Here is a 24,778-nt window from a genome sequence, read left to right on the forward strand (position 1 = left end):
TCTCACGCTTCGTGTCGGATCCTGCAGGGTGCGCTGCACGCTCTCAGTGCACACACACACACACACACACACACACACACACACACACAGCCTGCCTCCGTGGCTTGGTTAAGCCGATGCTGCCAAGAACGCGCGTCACGTCTCGGGGAGCTGTCAGATCATCGACGCGCTTAGTGGTGCTGATGTGAAAAGTTAATTACATTTTACCAATCAAGGGTCAAGTGTGCGCTAACTGTAGAAACATGATACTGGTGTAAAGTTGAGAGATTACGCAATGACATTAATGACCGTCCAGCTAATTCCACTCCTTCTGTTTTGTAGCCTGCCACATGCGCATGTGGCGCAAAACGCTTATAGGCTGAACGCTGGGAGTTGGTCCCTTATTTCCAGAGCTGGTGCCTGGTAGTGACAACTGCAGATTCCCGTGTGTGTATGCGTGTGCGTGTGTGTGTGTGTGTGTGTGACTGAGCGACTGTGTGTGTGTGTGGGAGGAGGAGTGAGCGTCGGATCGGTGGCGGTGTGGAGAGATGGAAGCGGAGAAGGCGGATGCAGATAAGACTCGCTCTCACTGTCCCCAAGACTGAGGTCGCAGATAAATCGTCTCCTCTCGGATATTTTCTCGTTTTTTTTTTTTTTTCTCCCTTTCATGTATTTTTCCTGCCAATGTACTATGATCACCGTCGTGCTCGCGGGCACCACCCCTCCAAACGCACCCATCTATCTCTGAGCTGTCAATCATATCACGCCGGGATTTCTACATGTGAGTGCATGGCGCGCCGGGCAGGGCGGATCTGCTCACGGGGTGAAAAAACGCCGGTTAATATGGATGAAAGGTCAACCGTCATCTCAGCGTTTCAATCACTCTGATTAGGTAAGGCGATGTGAAGCTTGAGGATGCACGGGAAATTGAATGCAATGGGGATGGTGCGCGCATCTGCGCTTGCATAGGATGTCCGTTGCTACGGGGCGTTAATAGGCCCTCTTATCAGTTATTGTAAGTCTCTTTACCGGGCTTTGTAACCCACATATCCCCCCCTCTGAATCCCGACAGCGACACTGTCCTATAGCGTTGCCCAGACCACAGAGCAGGAAAGATGATGTGCGAGGTGATGCCGACCATCAGTGAGGGAGACTCGGCCGGTCCTTCGAGAGGCACCGGCGGCGTCCCGAACGGCTCGGAACAGGAGGCCAACTTCGAGCAGCTGATGGTCAACATGCTGGACGAGAGGGATAAACTGCTGGAGTCCCTCAGGGAGACTCAGGAGACCCTCATTCAGTCTCAGACTAAGCTGCAGGGGGCGCTGCACGAGAGGGACGTGCTCCAGCGGCAGATCAACGCCGCGCTGCCTCAGGTGAGCAGCAGTCGGCCTCAGGAGGGGAGGGGAGGGGAGGATGGGAGGAAGGGAGAGGGGGGGGTATCAGACTGTGGTGTTAGGTGAGATGGATAAGATCTTGTCTAAGGGAGCAGCAACCATCGAGGTACAATACTGAATTGGACACCTGTCTTCACTGTAGAACAGTTTGAAGAGATGATCATGCAACCTTTGGTACGACTAGCTGGGAAGAGTGGGCACCTGCAGGGCCCCAGGACTTTATGGCCTGAAAAACTCCAGCTTCAGCTACTGTGTACCACCTGGTCTGTTAAAACGTAATTGAACGTGTGCCATGAAATGGCATTATACGAGCACTAAGGTGTCATAATCTAATTTGAACACCTTCATTATTTCCTGCTTATATCCCCTGTTTATCCACACTTGCATTAATAGGCGTTGAGCACCTTCCTTTGCCCCAGGGACAACTCACGGGTTAATGCGGCCATAGCGGTACTGATCTGGAGCAAATTAAATTCCACCATCCCTTGTTTTTTCATGGATAATGGTGCAAGTGGGTTCAACCATGGCGACGAATCTAAAGGTCTTAACCAGAAAGAAGCTGAATATGATTGTTTAATTAACAAAAAGGAGTATTTCCTCCGCTGGGGAACCTCTCCAACAGTCAGGCTATCACCATGAGAATAACTGTGAAGATGATGGGGATGTACATGCATATAATAAGTGGCAGCGTGCCAAAATGTAGGATGTGAATGTCTAGTAAGTAGAAAGGTAATGCAGTGGGTGGAGATGTTTGAAGGAGGTAGATGGAGTTAGGGTGGTCGAGAGTTTGCTAGAAGAATGTTGACTGATGTCTGGGCCCTGCTGGTCAGAGAAGAGGGCAGTCACTGAAACAGCCTCACCTCTGTATGCGGTGACCTGCCTGTCAGTGGTAATGTGTGCGTACGGAAGTATCTTTGACATCTGTGTGTGTTTAAGTGTGTGTATCCGAAAGAGAAAGAGAGAGGGAGCCGGATAAGGGCTGTTGCAGTTCACCCAGCATGAAGACAATGAAGCCTCAGCACATAAAGCTGTGTTACCCTCTGACCCTCTGGTCTAAATGCGGTGGCATGATGTCACAGTACGGCGTGTGTGTGTGTGTGTGTGTGTGTGTGTGTGTGTGTGTGTGTGCTGCTGACGATGACAGCCTCACTGCAGCCTCTTGTGAAAGAAACATGGCCGCTTGCTAGTGTACATGGCCCTGGGCTGCTTGCTTCCACACATGCATGCATGTCCCCAGTGTGTGTGTGTGTGTGTGTGTGTGTGCGTGTGTGTGTGTGTGTGTCATAGAGAGAGAGGAGAGAGTGGGAAGAGGCTGTCATGCTTGTTTTCTAATCCTGCTTGGTTCAGCGTAATGTTTTATGCTTGCAATAATACAAGTATTAGTTATACAGTCATAGACCTCAGGGACATTATGCAGACATTATGACTGGCGCGCACATGCATAAGCTGTCTCCCTCCCTCTCTCTCTTTCAAAACACTACATAAACTCATGCATGCTCACAACACAGCCGCGGTCTTTTCCACGCCGGCCACACAGCGGAGAGAGATGACGCAACGGACAGTACGTTAGTGAAGCAACACTGAGAAACGAGAAAACCTTCAGTCGGAATTGATTTCCACTCGGTTTTTCTTCGCTCACCTGAGGGATGACGATAGTCTGGCTTCCCTTTATGCGTCAGTAGGAAATTGCATCTTCTAATAATAATGAGGGGGAAGTGTGGAGAAAAAATAACATACTGTATCTGATATATCTCCAGTTTGGGTGTGATGAATACATTAGAGGAATGTTGGCGATGCTACTGACCCCGGCGTCCTACATGTGTCAGCGGTAATTAGGCGGACTCGCAGCTGCGCTCGACATGACCATGGCGTGGTGTGTTTATGCCCTCGACTACAGCACAAATATCACAGCTCCCTGTTTGCTTTTGCCGCCTTTTCCTTTTGCAGCCCTCCAGTCAGTAGTGTCTGTGATGCAGGCTCTGTGTATTTTTCTCTGTGAGTGTTCGGTTCTCTCTGCTCCTAAGGTGTAGACTGATGTATGAGTGTTGGCACAGCAGGAAGGCCTCTTTTTTTTTTTGCACAAATCCAACCACTCTTGTCTTCCCCGTTGCCTAACAAACATTTGTCTTCTTCACGGACTAGGTGTGTGCATGTGTGTGTGTGTTTGTGTTTTGTAATGTCTTCTGTAGGTTTCCGGGCTCCATGGGACTGGTCTGACCCAGAACTGTCAGATCTCTCCTCCACATAGACACAATGAAGCACACACACACACACACACACGCACACACACACGCATACAAACAAAGCGTGTGAGCGATTTCAAATCCAGTGCTCTTCAATGTCGTCATTGTTTCAAATAGATGAACTCACATCACCTTGGCATCAGCGTTCAAGTTTATGTTTGCATCAGCAGCGTCATAAAAATGGGACGACGTTGCCATTTCACGCATCAGCAGCGTCATAAAAATGGGACGACGTTGCCATTTCACCCCCCCACACACACACACACGCACACACACACACACACATACAGAGACTAGGATGGATATGTTCATTAGCTACAGAGAATAGAGTTTCAGATTAACATGTCAGCCCATTACAGTGCAGAATGCCTTTAATACAGCCCTCAGAGATGGCTGTGCCCATAGACAAATTAGGTTTTAAACACACACACACACACAGACTCGCACACAAGCTTATACACAAACACACGTACACACACTCCTGTCAAATATAATGTGTTGTGAGGTGAGTGTGTGTGTGTACATACAGTGTGTGTGTGTGTGTGACACAGAGAGAGCAGACAGTGAGTCAACACTGTCAAGCAAAGCAGGTCACTGCTGCTCTTCCTGTACTATAATTCCCTGTAACATATTTCTATTTTATTCAGTCATATTCTATTAAGAAGCCTTGTACAGTGACTTAGAGACCGGTGTGAATGGCTCACTCCAGTGGTATAGTGTTGTATCTATTGGGCATTTTGTGAGAGACAGGATTTTTTCTTCAGTTAAAAAATGAAAAGACATTTTGGGAAATAAGCTCATGTGCCTTCTTGCTGAGATTTAGATGAAAAGGTCGATACCACTACTGTGAGCGGATCTGAATCCAGGAGGCAATTAGCTTAGTTTAGCATAAAGACCGATGGCAGATGGGAAACAGCTAGCCTGGCTGTGTGTGTGTGTGTGTGTGTGTGTGTGTGTGTGTGTGTGTCTTTAATCCGCGCATGCACAGATAGAAATAAAGAAATGATCATTTGTTGTATGAAGCTGTTGATTACCATTTTTATTATCCGTCTTATGATTAACAGTTCTGCTTGTTTGTGGCACAGAGCCTCCATTAAATCTGTCTGTCAGGTTACACATGAAATAAACGAAGATGCGCCGTGTTAATTACTGAATTTAATAAGTGCTGGTGTGTTTTTGAAGCATGTCCAAAGCCAGCTGTTTCACCCTGCTTCCAGTCTTTAGGCCAAACTAGGGCTAACGGTGTCCCGGCATGAGCTCCATATGTAACACACCGACACACACACTTTCTCCCAAAATATCTAATTACTCCTCAGGCAGAACAACTCATTATGATGACTTAACTGTGAGGGGTACAGCTCGGCCTGTGAAAACAGTTGTATAAGTTCTGAAGTGATGTCATTAGGGTTATTTCAGCTTGGGCTTGAGTTGAGACTTCAGATTATTAACGCTGTGTTATTAAGGATGCCGGGTTTTAAAAAAGCTCGGGTGTTCATCGCATAGGAAGGATGTCAAGGTTTAATTGCATCGTGGAAATTTAGAAAACTTGATCCAGGGACTAAAAGCAAGAGATCTTGACATCTGCTACTTTGATATAAATCTTAGTCGACATGATTTCATTTTTATGAATGATTTTCTTCCGTCGCTTCATTGGCTGGTGACAGGATGATGTAAAGCGGGGGACGTTCACCAGCAGCTTCAACTGGAATCACCAAATGTTTTCTCATTTGAATTTCTCTGTGAGGATCAGTGTCCTTTACGACGGGATGTGTGTGTTCAACAGTGTATCTGAGTGTGTTGTTGTGATGTTTGGACACCTGTTCCAGTCAGACACAACACTGGCTATTTTTGCCAGAGAGAAACACACACACACACACACACACACACACCCCCTTTCCAAAACAACAACTGCCTCTTGTCCTAAATTCTGACCCCGCTGTCCACACGGAAACACATCTACACACACAAACACACACACACACACACACTTTTGTATGTTGTGTAGTTGTACTCGACCTCACGCGTGTCTTTGACCTGTCCTTTGACTTCTCGTTGCTTTACCCTCGTGCAGACACATAAACACAAACTCACGCGAGCATAGCTCGTGCACATACTGTACATTCACGCCGCCTCGATAAAGAGGCACGTGTAGTGTATGTTCATGTGTACGAGGCCTCTGCTCTCAGGTATCAGTGTTTGTAGGTTGGTGTGATCTACATGTTTTTTATTCTTCATTCCTCCCTTGATTGTTCCTTCTGTCTATCTCTTTTTTTTTCACACTCTTGCTCTGTCGATCTAACTCATCAATAACCCAGTAGTCAATTATCTGGTCCCTTAGACGCATCTTGTCCCCTCCTACTCCTGCGGCCGTGACCTTAGACGGCAGTACAACACGGTCCATATGGGAGGGAAGGTGACACAAATTGCTCATTGTTTAAAGCTCTGCAAAGCACCCCGTGTCTGTATGACAACAAAACAGTCAGAGAGGTCATTCCCTCATTTGGAGTTAGATATAATAACCTGACAGATCCATAGCCCCATTTCAGGCTGAATTTATCGTTCTTTATCGTGGCACAGTCCTTGTAGCTCTGCTTGTGTTTAGGTGATATTACAGAGCAACTTAGCAGCAGCTGAAAATCTTCTTTTTGCTGACATGCAGCAGTTTAACTTCTCACCTTGCTGCAGTGATGTATAAGTGTACTCCAGGGTGTGTCAGTACACTGTGACATCCCTTTTATGATCCCGGCCATGAGGAAGAGGACTTCATGAAGATAATGTATCAGTGTAGGCCTAATAAAGGACAAAGAAAGTGAACATAGACCTTAATCAAATCCCAGTGTTGCAATTAATAAATATACAAGCTTAATTCTGTATAGTTGGTTCAGCCAGAAGAGAGCAGAGCATTTCATACTACTTGATCCGAGGCCAGCAGGAGTGGGCCTTGCAGGCTTGGTTCTCAGCCATCTTTGTTACTGTACTAGAGGTGTGTTTTGCTTACAGGTACAAGTGTGCAAGGGAGTGCATGTCAAAGCTAATAGACCTTACAGCAGCAGAGGAAGGAAGAAAGGCTTGAAGGTCCCCCCCTCACAATGTGTGTGGAGGTGGCCTCAGCTTATCATGACACACACACACACACACACACACACTGCCTGTGTTTTCTTAAATGTCAGCATGCGCTGTCTACATGTTGTCCTGAGTGTGTGTGTGTGTGTGTGTGTGTGTGTGTGCAAGCGAGTTAGCATGCCCACGGCTAGTGTTTCTCACGCATGGATGGCCGAGGCAGATTTGTGCACCACGATAGGAGAATATTGAGGAGGGTGGGTGATGTGGTAATCAAATTACCACATCACATCGGTCCGCTGCTGAAGGCTAAATCTTGTGTTACGTGTTATGTAAGAACCAAATAGTGAAATTTGGGTTGATGTGAGAGGAAAGTGGAGCATGAAGTGAGCAGCTGAATGTCACCAAGAAACCCTGTGAGAGTGTCAGACAGAGAGAGAGAGAGAGAGAGGATGAGACTGAAAGAAACAGTCAGGGTAACGTTGTTCTTTACTGGTCCACATTCTTACCCTTTAACCTTTGCTCAACCCTTAGAAATTTACTTGGCTATTGCAAAGATGTTGCCAGTTGCATTGAAGGATGCCTAAACTATGAAAACCAAAAAACCCAAAGTTTTCTTTAATCTTGTTCCTTTGCCTCACCTTTCATTTTAATTGACCAGTCATGGAGCTTCTGCCCACATCCGTGGTCAGCCTCGACATTTTGCAAGAGAGAAAATAAACTTTAATAACCCCAGAAGTGAAGTGAGAAGCGAGTCTAATTAACAACATACCTCCCAGCAGCTGACTGACATCACACCTCTCTCTCTGTCTGTGTCTCTTTCTTATCCTCTCTCCCCCTCCTGCTGCATCATGACAGCTTTACATCATCTGTCAGTCTCTTCTCCTCCTCTCCTCTCCTTCGCCGTTCACTCCACAATCCTCCCCTTCTTCTTCCCGAGTATGGCATCCAGCCTTGATTCAAGAAACAAGCCAAAAAAGCTCCGACCAGGTCAGACCGGACCCTGGCACGAGCTCGTGCACAGCTTTCAGGCCCCTGAGCACTAATAGATTCTTAGTGTGCAAAGCTAGCTCCCCCACACTGCCATGCCACACCACGTCTTCAGCGCTCCATATCTTAGTAGCATCCATCCCTCGCTCCCTCCATCCCTCTGCCAGTACCATCTGGCTCCCAGCACCAGGCACATTTGGCTCAGCCGGGCGCCAATTTGTCCCCCTGGCTGCCTGGGAGAGAGAAGGAGAGTGAAGAAAGGGGGAGGAGTGGGGAAAGAAAGGCATATAGAGAGTAAGATTTAGTAAAGAGAGACAGAAAGATAGTAAGCCGAGAAAGAAAAAGAAAAATCAAGCGTACCTGATGGTCCCCAGCAGGGAGGACATGCTCTGGTAATGGGGAGAACCAACAGTCAGTGTGTATGTGTGTCTGAGGTCCCTCTGCCTGGTAATAAGAGCAGAGTGACTGGAGTCGCAGGACCACCAGAGGGGAAGGCAAGAGTAATGACGGAGGGAGGCAGGGAAGGACAGAATGAAAAAGAGGAGGAGGAGGAGGAGGAGGATCTGAGATGAAGTTTTCCAGCCAGCAGGTAAGCCCGCAGCGGCCCTGCCATGTCTAACAACTACACTATTGGAACTCTGTCAGTTCACTTTCCCTCCTGAAACTCCCTCAGAATATAAGATAAGGCATCGATGGTGGGCAGGAGGAGGTGTGGATGCTGGACTGGGGTCGGGGTGTTTCGGAAAAGTATGGGAGGTTCTCAATCGCCCACATGTGTAATGACACAAACGGAAAAAAAAAACAAAAAACAAGACACACAGTAATAGGGTCGACATCTTCTACACCCGAGTTCTTTCCCAGCAAGAGACTTAAGCAGCAGCAGCAGCAGCAACAGAGGCGGCGACATCAGAAGCTAAGTCCCCGGCTGGACCCTTAAAGGGATTTAAAGAACTTCAAAATGCTTCATCTGCTCCATGAAATACAGCTTGTCAGTGTCTCACAACATAGCACACACACCCCCCGCTGCTGACTGTCAATAACACCCACACACACACACACGCACACACACACACACACACACAGGCGCGTACACAGAGATTTGAGAGAGCGTGGCGATGCAAGTGAAATTCAGGATTTGAGTGGTAGGACAAATATTGCTAATGGCTCCTGTGACGCATATATTGATATGGATCTCTGTGTGTATGTGCATGTTATGTGAAAAGGCTACAGAACAGAATCAAATAAATCAAATGTGCATCTGTGAGTGACATTTACCCATAATAGAAAAAAAAATCTATTGCTATTTTATTGGTAGCCTTCAAGAACTGGCATGATTAAACAGCAAAAAAATATGTTTTTAATTCAAATGAGTACCCAATATAATGAGATAAAATAAAGCCTAAATCTCTACACACATTGTGGTTATGATAACATTACCTGTGATAATATTATCTTAGCATATAGAATATTAAACCATCAGGGGCAAACCTTAACGTTAAGTAGGCACTTATGTTGTAATCATGGATACAATAATAACATTAGTAACAAGTAGTGAACAAGTGAACATCCAAACAATTCAACGTTACTATTCCAAAACTGATTTTCCTAGAACTCAGAAGATGTTGTTCTCCCTTTTTTAAAAAAAAACAAAACAAAACCCATAGATCTGCGATTTTCTTTTGCAGCAGCACAAACCGTTAACACAACGCTGACAAGTTATGAAGACCCAGCAGATTCAGAGCAACAACACTTGCAACAGTTTGGAGTTGTTGTTTTTCTGTCCATAGCTGCTAGATGCTCCATATGCTCCACCAGCTAGTTGCTATAACTTTGTCAGCTGTCTGCTTTGGTGCCGGGCAGGTTGTGTACAGAGAGTTTAACTGGAAATAGCTGCAAAACTGAAACTGAAGAGAGACCCAACCAAAACAGTAACATCGGCAGCTTTAAAACTAGTAAAAAATCAGTAACTAAACATGTGAAAATGTTTTGTAGAGATGAAAACTGATGAGATCGCATAATAATTATCTGTTGGACTGTGACGATGAGTGACACTTTTCATTGTTAATATCCAAAATATTGTTGAGTGCAGCTTTAACCCTTTAACATAAACTACAGAGCCGTGAAGTTTGGGTAATAATTCATGTTCACTTCTGTTTTTTCTTCCAAATAAGTCACATCATCTTCGTTTTAAAGGCACGCATACTGACTGCATATTTAAGTAAAACGTTCATTGATTGGTCGACACTTAAAAAGGAGACCCTGGCTATAAAAACATAGAATCTGATCATTCGATTGTCGAGTACTCAGTTCGTTAATCCGGGTAAACAGGGTTAGATAGAGGCGTTGATATCTTGCGGAACAAAATGATCTAAGTGATGAATTGCCCACACCAAGTCAGCACTTCCTGATATTGTAAGTGTCCAACTGGGCTGATACATCACACACACACACACACACACACACACACACACACACACACATGCAGTCAAACTTGGATGTGTCTCACAGAGAAAGATTTATGTGCTGATGTGAATGAGATGTTAGCCAGCTCAGAGCACTATCATGGCTGGCCAGACACTTGTGTTGTGAGTATGGGCTTTGATGAATACATGTTGACATACAGCAACTTTACACTAACCGAACAGACGCTACCTGAGGCTGATTCGAAACAGCGCGAGTTCACTAAGTACGAGCCAGAGAAACTAATAAGATATTTTTGGAGCATGTGCATCCGCAGAAAGCTCTTAGATCAAATCAAGACTTGTTTATTGAGCGCCACTTACGAACATGCCTCGGTTCTCAGCTGCAGTCTGTTATTCATTTACTTCCAGCTCCATTCACAGACACGTGGGTTGGTGCAGACACTCAGATGTGTGTGTTTTTGCGCACTCGCATTCGAGCTCTTTCCCTGTTTCAGTGTGTGGTGAAGCTGTTCTGATCTGTTTGCATCATCTTTGGTCTAATTAGTTTTTGTGCATCTTTGTTTTTTTTGTCCATAAAGACCTGTTGTTTAAAAATCACTCTGTGACACACTTGAGTTGACTCAGTGAAAATCCAATACGCGTATTGAAATTACAGACGCGCTGATCTGTTCTCGCTCATCAAAGTCCCTTTCCCTCTTCCTCAGTCTCTCCCTGACTCTATCTCCTGTGCTCCCTCACTCTGTCTTATCAGCGCTGATGGCTTTAAGCATGTGTGCTGAGAGGTCTATTAGTTAGCTATCGTTCTGTCAGATAATGCTTCATATCTCTCCACCGGTTCACTGTACTTACAGCTTTGCTCTGGCTGCATGAGGTGGAAGGAAAGCACAGCTGCTAGGATGTCAGATTGGGGGCACGAGCTTCTACAATCTTTGATTGATTTCAGCCTCTTGGTGTTAGATTGATAAGACGAAGCTGGATTCATCTTAAAAAGTCGTTTTATTAAGGAGTTTGTGGAAGTGTATGTACTAATATGTTGTTTAGCAATTGACCTAAATCAGCTCATTAAGCTACGAGGTCTGGCGTGTCTTAATACGTCTATAGTAGTGTGAGAACATTTTGTCTAAATGAGTGCTTATGGGTGTTTGTGTGTGTGTGTGTGTGTTGTACTGTTTCACTGGTGCCGAGGAAACATTTGTTTTATGATTGCGTTGTAAAGTCCATGTAGTACATCCAATTACAACGCTAATAGCCTGCACTGCTCCCGCATATTGTAATTGTATGAATAACGGAGACACACTCGCTGTCGTCTCCGTGGCCAGCGCTGTCTGTCGATGATGAAGGTCAGTAAGCATTGTGGTGCCCCATTAGAATAATGGGGGCTGTGACGTGGTCTGCCCCAGTACGAGAAGTACATCATTCACACTTAGCTGGTTTCCTCTCTCTCTCTCTCTCTCTCTCTCTCTCTCTCTCTCTCTCTCTCTCTCCCTTCCTGTGTGCCCTACACCGCCTTGCTTCTTGCCCTCAATTGCACACTCCAATAGCCTTTTCATTTACTCTAGCAGACACACACACACACACACACACACACACTTAAACACAGTCACACCAGATGCCTTTTAAATGTTTTTGAACACCTTGAATTTGGTTTAAAACTCAATGTACTCAAAGTAAAAACACCCTAGCAGTAGAGGATGTGAACAAAGAACAAAGTTCACTGAGTAACGCTCGCTTCTGACTACTTAATTGGAAAAGGCCTGCAGCATATGCAATTGGGAATGGCCTAGATTTGCATAACTATAATTAGGCACCTGTAGTCAACAGCATTCTGTTTGACTTAAGACTGATGGTAGCTCTGTCTGTTTGCTGTTAACATGCAGCACATTGGCTCTGCCAGGGCGTCTTCAATGGGAGTTCTTTGCAGTTTCTAGATGCATTTTACTATACTAGACTATACTATACAATACTAGACTAGACTAGACTATACTATACTAGACTAGACTAGACTAGACTAGACTAGACTAGACTATACAATACTATACGATACTAGACTATACTATACAATACTAGACTATACTATACTATACTAGACTAGACTAGACTAGACTATACAATACTATACTATACCATACCATACCATACCATACTATTCTATACAATACTAGACTAGACTAGACTATACTATACTATACTATACTATACTATACTAGACTAGACTAGACTAGACTAGACTATACTATACTATACTATACTATACTAGACTAGACTAGACTAGACTAGACTAGACTAGACTATACTATACTATACTATACTAGACTAGACTAGACTATATTATACTATACTAGACTAGACTATACTAGACTAGACTAGACTAGACTATACTATACTATACTATACTATACTATACTAGACTAGACTAGACTAGACTATACTATACTATACTATACTATACTATACTAGACTAGACTAGACTATACTATACTATACTATACTATACTATACTATACTATACTAGACTAGACTAGACTAGACTAGACTATACTATACTATACTATACTATACTATACTAGACTAGACTAGACTAGACTAGACTAGACTAGACTATACTATACTATACTATACTAGACTAGACTAGACTATATTATACTATACTAGACTATACTATACTAGACTAGACTAGACTAGACTAGACTATATTATACTATACTAGACTAGACTATACTAGACTAGACTAGATTAGACTAGACTTGACTACACTAGACTATATTATACTATACTAGACTATACTATACTAGACTAGACTAGACTAGACTAGACTAGACTAGACTAAACTTAACTAGACTAGACTATATTATACTATACTAGACTAGACTAAACTAGACTAGACTAGACTAGACTAGACTAGACTAGACTAGACTATACTGTACACCACAGAGATGAGAGAGGCAGTCTCAGCTCCATACAGAGAAAGTTTTACTCCATTCTTAAATAAATGTAGTGTTCTGCCAGTTAGTATCTACAGTTTAAATTGGTTCACAAATATTTAATGTATGTTTAATGCAAACTTAGAAATAATTGATGGAATGATGTGACTCAAGCTCCCATTTATAGGCTCTGAACATGAACATGATATAATTTTCCTGCAAATAAAAAAAGGGGGGGTTCTGAGGAGTTTTGGAAAGCTCTCAGATCCTAATGGGGCTCTGCATTTAATAAAGTTGGTGCTTTATTAAATGCAGGTGCACAAGAAAGGGCAACCACTTAAGTGCGTGCATGTAAAATATTGTGCTAGTATAATTTATGAGACACATATACACAGTGTGTTGTCTGCCACGTTTTCATTAGAGGTGTGTAAAACACAGAAACGCTGTATTCTCCTGGATAATTTTACATGTCACGGCTGTAGAAGATTTAAAACAGGCTTCATCACTGTAAATGGGCAAAATGATCCCAGTATATTTAAAGATGAATGTTCTATGAAGAGTAATGTTTAGCTTCAAGCATCATTTGAAGCCCTATGATTGGATTGCTCTCTCAACCAAAATAGTGGACTCGAAAGCCTCAAAGACTTTGTGACTTCATGGTGTCTGAAATAACTCCACTCTGTTAAAAACTGTATAGGTCATTTCTAAAATTATCCCACAAGAACTTTCCAGTCCTGTTGTTCATTTTCCTTTCTGAATGTTAATAATTCTCGTAATTTACCACGAGTTCACATTTGACTTGCTTTGTTAACCAGAGTTGTGTTTAATTATAGAATTAGGTGAGTCAGTCTCACAGTGCCAAACAGCACCGCATGCATAACCTTGACACAGTAATGGATTTATACACTTGCCACTTACTCCTGATTGCCACACATGACAGCTGTGAGCTGACAGCTTTTGAGATTTCATAGGGGAAACATAAAAATTAGATTAAAATTTTAATTGCAACTACTGTGAACAATGCTGTGGTAACTACAGGAGGAGGAGTGGGCATGCACTCATCCCCTCTGCTCAAGTTTAGTGAGGGTTTCTAAAAGCCCCCGCGGAAAGCTGTTTTAATTTTGACACCATAAAGCATGTGTCGGGGCGGTGTTTAGTTGGTGGAGCAGCCGCCCCATGTGCGAAGGCTCAGTCCAGGATTCGACTCTTTCTCCATCTCTCTCTCCCCACATTCCTGTCACTCTTCAGCTGTCTCTATCAAAATAAAAGCCTGAAAAAGGCCAAAAAAATAATCTAATGTCCTCTTACAAATGAAAGAAGGAATGAAGGAAGTCAATAAGAGATGGATAGAGAGTGATAGAGAGGAAGTGCTTGTAGTTGAGTTACATAAAGGTCATATATGAAGCTCCTCAGCTTGCATCTGACAGCCCCCTCCCTTCACTTCCGCCGCAATCCACCAGTATTCCTCTCCATCCTGTGCCTCTCCAGTTTCAGTCACATCCTTTTGTCATTGTGATCTGTTCATTTTTGCCTTCTCCTATCTTCTGATCCTCCATTTCCTCTCCCCATGTCTCCGTCTCTCAGCCCTCTCTGAGCGACTGCTGGCATGTCAGCATCTTGTGTCAGCAACGTCTTCTCTTCTCTTCTCTTCTCTTCTCTTCTCTTCTCTTCTCTTCTCCCTGGAGGGAGTGTACACATCACACACACTCGTACACACACACACACACACAGACACGCACACACACACACAGACACACACAGATCTGTGCTTTAATTGGTCCAGATTGGCTGTGGACTTTCTGCCTGGGCAGTGGGTGCATTGTAGCATGTAGCACCCCCTCCACCCCCACCACACACACACACACACACACACACACACACACACACACACAGCACTTTTTTTTTCCTCACAGTGAAAGAATTCGATTCGATATTGCTTTTCCTATTGTCTTTCTTTTAAGCACACATTGTCGTCTGCAGTCTGTTGTTGTGTAACTCTATACTGTTTCCATGGCTGCCAAATTACAGTAATAGACCTCCCTGCTCATAAACAACTCAACATATTGAAGAGCGAGGGTAAGTGATAATAAGAGCATACAGAAAGCAGGATATACTGTAACAGTGATACTGTATATATTTTTAGTTTGCTTTTATGATTGTTGCAATATTGATGTCATCATTTGAGAAGGCCTGTATTTAACAGAGGCCCTGCACACTGATCCATCATTTATGTTTATTATTCCTGCTGCTTGAACAAGCCATCCATCTCTACAGCCAGTTACAGATTAACAGTTAATGCAGCACAACTGCATTCGCTCTTGATTGGCAAACCTCCATAAACAGCTGCTTAAATCCTTCCAGTCTGAGACTGATTTAGAGCATTCGAACTGACACACCCTGGGGGGAAAGCCTCCACAGTTTCTGCAAGCATGAGAGTAGTTCATGCTTTATTTCCATTCATGAAAACGAGCCGTTAAGTAAGCGTTAAACGGCCGCGGTCACTGCTTGCAATGTCAAATGTATGTAGGGCATTTATTATTACCGCAAGATCATCTAAATTGGTCATCGGGGTTATTTTTATTCCCGTCATCTGCAAAAACTCCTTCTTCTCCTGCCCTGCCTGTCTCGAATGACATTTCATACCTACGGTGCGTCGTTGTTATCATACTACACAGACACACATGCTACACACAACACCCCGGTGGGAACAGATCCAGTTGGAGCTTGTTTAATGCTGACCCAACGGAATATGTATCCGTCCCTCCAGTGTTCCCCTCTCACCCCGAGGGCACATCGCCAATGAGTCCCACAGGCACCGACATACATCCACACATACATCCATCGATATATCCTGCAGCCCTTCTGTCTGTGCTTTTTACCTACTCGCCATCTCAGCTTGTCAGACAGTCGGACTCCATGCATGCTTCGTGTGTGTTTGTGTGTGTGTGTGTTTGTGTGTTTACATGCAGACTCAGGGTTTTCGCTCTCCTCCTCACCTCTAGCCCTGCAAATTCAGTCTCCATGGAAACGGGGGGAGGGGGGCGAGAGAGAGGGGATGATGTTGACTTCCTGACACCTTCTGTCCCGTGGGACGCCAACTGTCAGCAACTCTGAATGTTTGTGTGTCTCTGCACATGCGTGTGTGTGTGTGTGCATATTTCCTCACATGTGATTAACATGATGTGTAAACGTGACCTGGATGTGTCCTGGGATGAGACGAAGTTGCGAGTAGCTACAATATGAAAGACTATTTGTCTCTCTCTCTGTATGTGTTGGCTTGTGCAGCTTCAACCTTCATGACTGCTTCTTATCAGCTGCCAAAGCTGAGCCGCTCAGTGTGTTAGTGGGTCTGGCTGAAGGACTATGTGGAGGAATCCCCTGTTCACAGGGACTAGATGATGAAAGCAGTGATGGACCAGGACCGAGCAAACAGGAAGAAGCTAGTGTGGATACTGTCCCGCGTGTTTCATGCTCTGTTTATTTTGTTCTATCACCTTAGGCTAGGCAGTTAAATCACAATGTGTAGAGCAATCCTGTAATGCAAAAGTAGAACAATATGTGATTTCTAATCCTCTATACAAACAGCCAGACACTGTCAGGCAGCGTGTGGAACAGGACGTTAACTAAATCTACTAAAAGCCAGAATCTTATTTTAATAATCAATCATTAAAGTCGTTTTTATCTGTTGGTTTTTCTTTGATAGTAAGCTGAATATTTTAGATATATCTACCAGACAAAACTAGCTATTTAAATGTCAAACAGACTGTGGGAACCTGTGATGTGTGAGGCAACATTGTTCCACGTCAGTCTTAACATGGAAAGATAGGAGATACGACACCACAGTTTGAGAAACTGCCGCTGGGGGCGAGGGTACAGATCAAGAATAGCTGGTACAGGACATGTCAGAGATGTCATCTTCAGTAAAGATGATAGAAAATCAAAATGAAGCTAAATGTATACGCTGTCAAAAACTAGCGGCTTCAAGAGGAAACAAGATCCATCGCCTGGAAAGATGCCAAAGGATTTATTAACTACTGAACATGCACATATTCAGTTCGAGAGGATCTTGTAGGTCAATTTGAAGAACTACAACTAGCAATTACTTTCATCTGATGACTGATAATCATTTTTGAAAGTCTTGTTTTTGTTTCACCAAAAGTTAAATTCAATTTACTCTCATATGAGACGATAAAAACAGAGAGTTTGATTTTTAGATACACGGTTTTAAGAAATAGTTGCTGATTCATCTCGCAGATAGAATAATTGATTATAGAAACTAATGGTTTCAGTTATGCAAGTCATCGTGGTATGGATTTCAGATTTCACCTCACTTTTTTTTCACGTTCCTGCAAATGAACTTCAGGTGAAAAAGGACAGAAGAGTGAGAACAGAAATCCAACACAGGAAGTGAGGACGGGTAACAGGAGAAATGAAGGGAAGGAACGGATACATGGGAAGAAATATCATGAAGGAATGACGGGAGGAAGATCTGAACGCACTGCAGGAAATAAAGGATAGGAACACTGTGGGGGGGATAAAGAAATATAGAAGTTTGAAGATGTTTGAGCTGCTGCTGGATTCATTAAACTAGCCGTGGGCTCTGCATCCCTACCTACCACACCCCAGCGTTGCCATGGATATTAGGCCTTCGCAGCACAGCTGTGTGTGTGTGTGTGTTGGTTAGAGGTGTGCCAGGATGACATCATACAGTAGCTTACTGAGAAGGTCTACTGCAGGCACATGGCACCTACAATATTTATAGAGCCTCAGAACAGATGAGCTCACTCAGTCACTCAGTGTGACACGCACACACACACACACACACACACAAAAAGAGCAAAGAAGTAGCAGAGAAGTTACTCACGCAACCGTGCCACACCCACTCACATAAATATTTCCTCCTCTCTCCTCTTTTTTTTTCCACCGGCTGGCCTTGAAGAGTGCACCGCATACAAGCACAGACATCGCAAGGCATGCAGGAATAATTAAACCACGGTCCTGACACAGTTCAGGATTATTGTTAGTATGAAAATATATGAAAGCACTCATACACACACTGTGACATGAAAAAAGCCGCCGCTGTATGAGTCATACGAGGAGGGAATGGTACTTTGTGAGGGATTAAAGCAGAGGAAAAATAAGGGACTGCTACAGTAAACACACACACACAAACACAGTATAGGCACACACACACACACACGGACACACATTAAATGACCCCATTCCTCCCCAAACATGTTCTTATTATACACACAGGATTTAAATCCTCATATCCCAAAATAAACAAAATCATTTCTCAGTAGAGCAAATACTGTACATCAGTGTAACAGCAAAGTATGATTGAGAGTGACCAGTGTGTGTGTGTGTGTGTGTGTGTGTATGTGTGTGTGTGAGTTTGAGTTACAAGGCTGGAGTGCCCGAGAAAGAAAAATCACATTTCATAAATAAATCATCCATGGCCTTGTGATGGCTGTACGAACACACACACACACACACATTCCTACATCACTAGCAGTGGACACAGGATGCAATCCTTCATACCATGGCCATCGTAGTACAGACCAGATTAGAGACAAATCATTTTTTTAAAAGAGCTGTGTGCTGCTTCCTCGGTGTGTGTTTACTGTTTCCTGTTACAGAACGACAACAAACATCCGCCGAGGTGTTTACCCACAAACGCGAAATGAAGTTCGGGCAACTAGATTTTCGTTAAAGCGTTATATTCCACATCAAACAACACTATGACTTGTAGAAATGTGTGTGTGTGTGGGTCTGTGTGTTTGGAGCTCTTGCTCAGATTTCAATTTAACACTCGCTACATTGTTTTAACATGTGTATCTGAATAAACAAGTGACTCTACATGGGGCCGGTGCGTCATATCCGTGTGCGTGTGTGTGTGTGTGTGTGTGTGTGTGTGTGTGTGTGTGTGTGTGTGTGTGTGTGTGTGTGTGTGTGTGTGTTTTCTGAGCTATGAAAAGAAAAGCTGAGTATTTTAGGAACCTGCATGAGAGAAAGTATTTCGTGATACATTCTCCACGCTCCTCTCTCTCTCTCTCTCTCTCTCATCCTCTCTCACTCCTCTCAAACTCCCTCTAACTCTCTCTCCTCTCTCCTCACTCGCCTCTCTCACTCTTTTCCTTCACTCTTTCACTCCCAAAGGCGATGATGTTGAATGAGCAGTTTTGTTTTTTTTTTCTTTTCCACCGGCTGGATGAGGACTCGAGATGAGGAGGGGGACCCACAGTAGAATCGATGAAGTGATGAAGTGTAGAAGTCAGATAGAGAGACGTAAATTTATGGATGGAGGTGGGGAAAAGGAATAAGGCAGGTTATTTAGCATTAAACCGACAAATCAATTGTAACAAACCAGCACCTATCACACCCCGATGAGCAGGTGCGGAGTGAGAAAATATGTTTTCACACAAAATAGCAGTCTGTGACATGTTTGTGTGACTTGTGGTGTGAATATATACAGTGATATAGATGCTACACCATGAAGTAAAGCAGAATCTCTACAACAAACTAGACTTTTATACGGGAGTGTGAAGATATTAGCTGCCTCCGGCGGATGCGCCACAAAGATATCTACGCGTGCGTCTTTTCTTTTGAGTGTTGAATCTGTTTATCCATTTTATCGTGAAGCAGACTGATCGCGATCTCATATAGTGCACTTAAAACGTCAACTGGAGCAGACGAACGAAGAATGAAATGGACAGATTTACTCCATTTTAAACCCAGTGCACCGCGGTTTATGTTCATTGTAACAAAGCACCAAAAGTGACACCTCTCAGCCTGGATTTGGTTTGGAAAAATGATGCCACTCCTACTGATAGTGTAATAATAGCGTCCCTGCAGAGAACAGAGAAATCTTGTTTACACACTGTGGAGAATGCTGCTTTAAAAAGCAGCTCACCAAATATTTGTTTTGTTCTGTATACTAATTAGTCTTATTCGAGTATAATAACATGAGTTTCAAATGTTTTACCAGTCAATCTACTGCTTGTTATGATTTGGTTTTTTAAATGTGAGTATTAATTAATATATATATATATATATATATACAAGTGTTACAATAAAAGACCTTACATTTATACGTGTACAGTAGAAATATATATTCCAATAATTAGTGTAAAACATCTGTGCATCCCTGACGCGAGATCAAACTCAAGGGTATTGGAGTCCCACGGGATGTGTAGACTGTGTAATGGTGGAGACTTTAATCCTTTAACCCAGCAGAACGTGCCGAAGAGGAGGCCGTGCTGAATTAATTTGTTGCTGATCTCAAGCGTTTACTCACAATTACCATGAGAAAATTACACACATGTATATTAAAGGAAACTTTTCCTCGCCACCGTACCGAGTGGCGAGTGAAGAGTCTCGACCTGAGATAACGTCTGTTATGATGTGGTGCTATATCAAATAATTGGATATGAACTGGAATATTCTTAAAATCATGTCAGCTCTCTCACTAATGTGAAAATTACAGCTTAGTACCAGTGGTGCTTTTATATTTAGAAGGACGGAGACTGCTGGAGAAGGACAGGACAGCAGTGTGACGCCGAGAGGGGCTTGTCATGCCTCTGTCATTACAGTTACAGTTATTGTAGACTTACTGTAGACACACACACACACAAGTTACAGTTATTGTAGACTTACTGTAGACACACACACACACACACACTCACTCCCTCTCAGTGGTGTAGAGTTACATCCTGCCACTGCAGTTCGCACTCTGTGAAGGGCAAGAGCAGCCTTCACGACCTCCACAAACACACACACACACACACACACACAAACACACACACACACACACCTAGGCTGCCCGTTACTCACGATTTTAGCCACATGAAGGATTTGAGAGACGAGAGATTATTGAAACTGATGCTGGATGGATGGAGCAGTTCATTTACTTTGAATATGAGGAGTAATATTAATACAGATGTCTTTGATGCCATCTCCTGCTTTCCTCTAGATACACTTTCATCTGCAAAGCAGAGCATCTGGGACGGACAGAGTGTGTGTGTGTGTGTGTGTGTGTGTGTGTGGTCTCCAGTGTGTGTGTGTCTGTGTACAGTAGGGGTGTATATATTAATGTAACGAGCCAGACTTGTGTGTATCATGGATTGCTTAAGCATTGCTTTTCATGTCGACTTTCTGTTTATTCTGAATAATCAGAATATGATTAACATATTTTAACCTCTGCATGGATAGAAACAGTTTCCCCGGCTGCATGTGCAGCTCACATGTGAGCGTGTATACAATCAGTGTCTGTTGTTTGCGATGATTGTGTGCATTGCGGTAGCAATAGGCTTCCCTCCGGGCTGACCAGGAGCTTGAGGATGAGGAGGAGGAGGAGGAGGACACGGTGAAGGAGAGATGGAGGGAGGTAAGCAGCGCGTTCCAACTGAGTGATGAGGACAGCGGGAGAGATAGACTGAGCTGACACAGGTGCTTTAGACAGGAGGGGCAGGAGGGAGGAGGTGACAGAGGAGACTGAGGGGGGGGAAAGAGGAGAGCAGAAGGAGGAGCAAGAGAATGAGGTGATGAGGAAGGTGGTGACCTAGAAGGATGGATACATCTGCCCAGAGTGATTGTGTCTGATATCTGGGTGGGGAAGCAGCAATATGTGAAGATAAAAAATAAATCCCAGTTTCCAAAGGTGACAGAAGGATCCGAAAATTAAAACTGAAATTATTGATTTGAGCCATTTTTATTCTTGTTAGTGGCACAGTGGGGACAGGAATGCTGGTCAGTCATCTAGATGGTCCACCACTTTGGTTCAGACTCAAACATCTTGACAAATATTATCCATAACATTTTGTATAAACCCCAGAATCAAGCCCACAAACTCCGACTGTTCCTCTAGCGGCAGCACAAGGTTTATTGTTTTTCGTGGAGTAACTATTGAATGGATTATCCTGAAATGTTTCCCTCTTATTAAATTCACCATATTTTCTTTTTTTTGTGTGTGTCCAATACTTTGATGACCAGATATAACATGTACATGCAGATCTAATAACATTCACATCATCCAGTTTAGTGGGAAACAAGACAGTGAACGCCTCGTTAAAACAGTTGTTTTTGGACAAATGTGATGGACGTTTTCCATTTTTTATTTCATCTTCCACTTTTTCACATTCTTTAGAATTGATTGTGAAAAAAACTGATGGATTAATATTGATATTTAATATATCTTGCAGTTGCAATCCCTAAAAAAGGTCATTTACACTTTTGCTGATTTGCAGGTGACAGTGTGTAATTTGAATATCCCAATGAAAACATATAGCTGCAATAGGTGCTGAGGCACCAAAAGACAAGAATTATGTTTTATTACTTATTAGTACATGTACTATTTTTGTATTTTTGTGATTTGTGGCGCAAATGCAGCCACATTGTAGTCTCGGTTCACTTTCCAGTTCCACAGTAGGGTTAGCGTAAGACATTAATAATAAAGAAACGTATTAATTCATCTGTGGTTGTTTGTACAACAGTGGAGGTGTCAGGACGGCTGGACTACCCTCTGCTCCGTGTTATGCTACGATGTAAAATGGCTGCTTTCCCCCGTCGAGGGAAGGTTCAGCTGAGATTAGCAACGCTTGAGAAAAATAGGGGAAGGGAGGAAAAAAAAAGCAAAGGAGGGGAAAAAAGGATGAGAGAGCAAGCATGGAGGAGCTGGAGTGGATAGAGTGTGAAAGAAGTAATCAAGTGGCAGCAGCAAGAGAGGGGAGAGACTAAGGTAGCAAGAAGGAGAGGAAACTGTAAGACTGCCAGATAAAAAAAAAAATTTCTTTTTAAAAAGCCAGAGGTCTCTTCTCCGGCTGCAGAAAATCCTGCTTCCAATGTGTCGAGTTTTTGGAGTTTTTGTCAGCACTGCTGATGTTCATGTGTGTTTTGTGGTGTGTTTGTTTTTTATTCTACTATACTTATTACCATGCATGAAGTCTTAGCAGTGTGTGCAATTAGTATCTCTCTCTGTAAACAACTATCTATCTATATATATATATTTTTTTTGCATGTTTCTGTGCAAAGATATAAACATGTTGGTTTGGTTTGCTGCTACTTTGTGTGAGTACCTCGTGTTTCCAGTAGGGGTCTCTGTCTCACCACTAACCTCAGCAGTGACCAGCGTGTTGGTCTGCTCAGTGGATGTAAAACTAAAGGCTGGAGCCGGCAGTTATTTGCTGTAAGTTAATAGTGGAAGTCACCACAATCACTGAGGAATGTTTTTATGCGTGGGGACTCACTGTTTCATCTCCCTCTTGTGTGAACCCTGTTTCCTTGACAACCAGGTGCAAGCAAGTAGACCTGCAGACAGAAACCATTTTCTTTTTTCTTTTTTTTTTAACTGACTGAACATTGAGTATTAGTGAGTGGGTGAGCCCAGTGAGTGATGAAGCAATGCACAACAGGATGGATGAGAAATTTATGAATCAATAGACGAGAACACAGCAGAATGAAATTAATGAACAGTAAAATTAAGCTGTGAGTGATTAAATCCTGCTCACACCTTTTTGAGCTGAGGTGTGTCTTTGCAGAATTAGAGTGAGTCAAGTATGTTAACAAGTATAAATGCATTATGTTGACAAAGTTAAATATATAACTAAATATAAATACAAGAGCTGGACAATAAACTACCTCTATAGGCAAGATTGTGTACCATGCATGTGCATGAGTTTTTCTTATTTAGAGGTGCACATATTGAGAGCGTGTGTGATGTTTATAGTCTGTGCTCCAGTTATTCTTATAATTCTCTTGATCTGGAATACGTTTGGGCAGATAGGTGAGTCGATGAGGGGGCTTCATGACAGTTTCTCCACATTTGATGTTGTTAGTCTGTGATTTTCTTTACCGTAACTAAACATCAGTGCAGGAAAACAGACTAAAGTTATAACAGCGAATCATGAAATCAGGGTTAAAGGACAGCATTCTGAAGTTTTAGGGCTTGAAAATAGAGAAATGGTCAAAGTCAAAGTAACAGTGGTTGAGATATCTTGACTTTTCTGAGCTTCAAAAAGCTTAGATCCAACAGTTTTCATGATGCTTCAAGGAGTGTTTTGTTGGACCCTCTCCGTCTGGTCAACACCTTTATATTTCAGACTCTGGACAAAGAATCGTCACTCAGGGTTATTTTCTTAGACTTGACGAAGCTCTTTCAGAACCACAGAAGAGATTATACAACTTTACCACGTAAAATCAGTGCTGCTTAATAATGACGCTGCTACTTTAGATAGTGAAAGGACTCAGTGGCTTCATTTTCAACTTATCTTAAACAATCAGGTGTGATTTTGGTGACGCTTTAACCGTGTCACGGCACCAGAAAAGAAATGAATACTCACAAGTCAGATGACACCTATTGTAGTGCAGACAATGCTAACAATATGATGATAAAAAAACGCACTTGATATTCTTTTCCCCGTATGAAAGCAGCGGAAGGTGTTTCAGACTCTAGTCGAGTGCACGCTCTGTGAAATCCAACTGAGAGAGGAGGGACGAAACAGGCTGCCATTTATAAATAGAAAGAATCAGCATGCACAATGTCATGCTGGAGGAAAATGGGTCTCTTGAATTTGTGTCGAGTAAGCAGTGACTGGAGTGTTTTTTTTTCTCTTCCTAAGGAGGAAATAGAGCGTTTAATCTCATGCTAATTCTTGGCATTAGTTCCAAATGTGACTTTAAAAAAACTCCCTCAGAGCGCCTGAACTTCCACGTGAGCTTGTGCATGCATGTGAGTATATACGTGGAGAACAGGTGGCCTGAGCCCCCTGCAG

The 24,778-nt window shown here is 43.1% G+C and overlaps 1 protein-coding gene across 8 annotated transcripts in view; it reads left to right on the plus strand.

Annotated features, from left to right (window-relative positions):
• Positions 1 to 372: 372 nt before the first annotated feature.
• Positions 373 to 24,778, plus strand: part of ppfia4 (PTPRF interacting protein alpha 4) — a 52,223-nt gene continuing 27,817 nt past the window's right edge. For 3 of the 8 annotated variants that reach the window (XM_027279830.1, XM_027279832.1, XM_027279837.1), the window contains exons 1-2: positions 374 to 871; positions 1,052 to 1,352. In XM_027279830.1, coding sequence (XP_027135631.1) covers positions 1,095 to 1,352 — 258 coding nt within the window. In that variant the 5' untranslated portion in view covers positions 374 to 871; positions 1,052 to 1,094. Of the gene's footprint in view, positions 872 to 1,051; positions 1,353 to 24,778 lie in introns of all 8 variants that reach the window. The other 5 variants (XM_027279829.1, XM_027279836.1, XM_027279831.1 and 2 more) reach the window with 3 other exon arrangements.

This window comes from Larimichthys crocea, chromosome VI (genome assembly GCF_000972845.2).
Source record: "Larimichthys crocea isolate SSNF chromosome VI, L_crocea_2.0, whole genome shotgun sequence".
In the NCBI taxonomy this organism is placed as follows: domain Eukaryota; kingdom Metazoa; phylum Chordata; class Actinopteri; family Sciaenidae; genus Larimichthys; species Larimichthys crocea.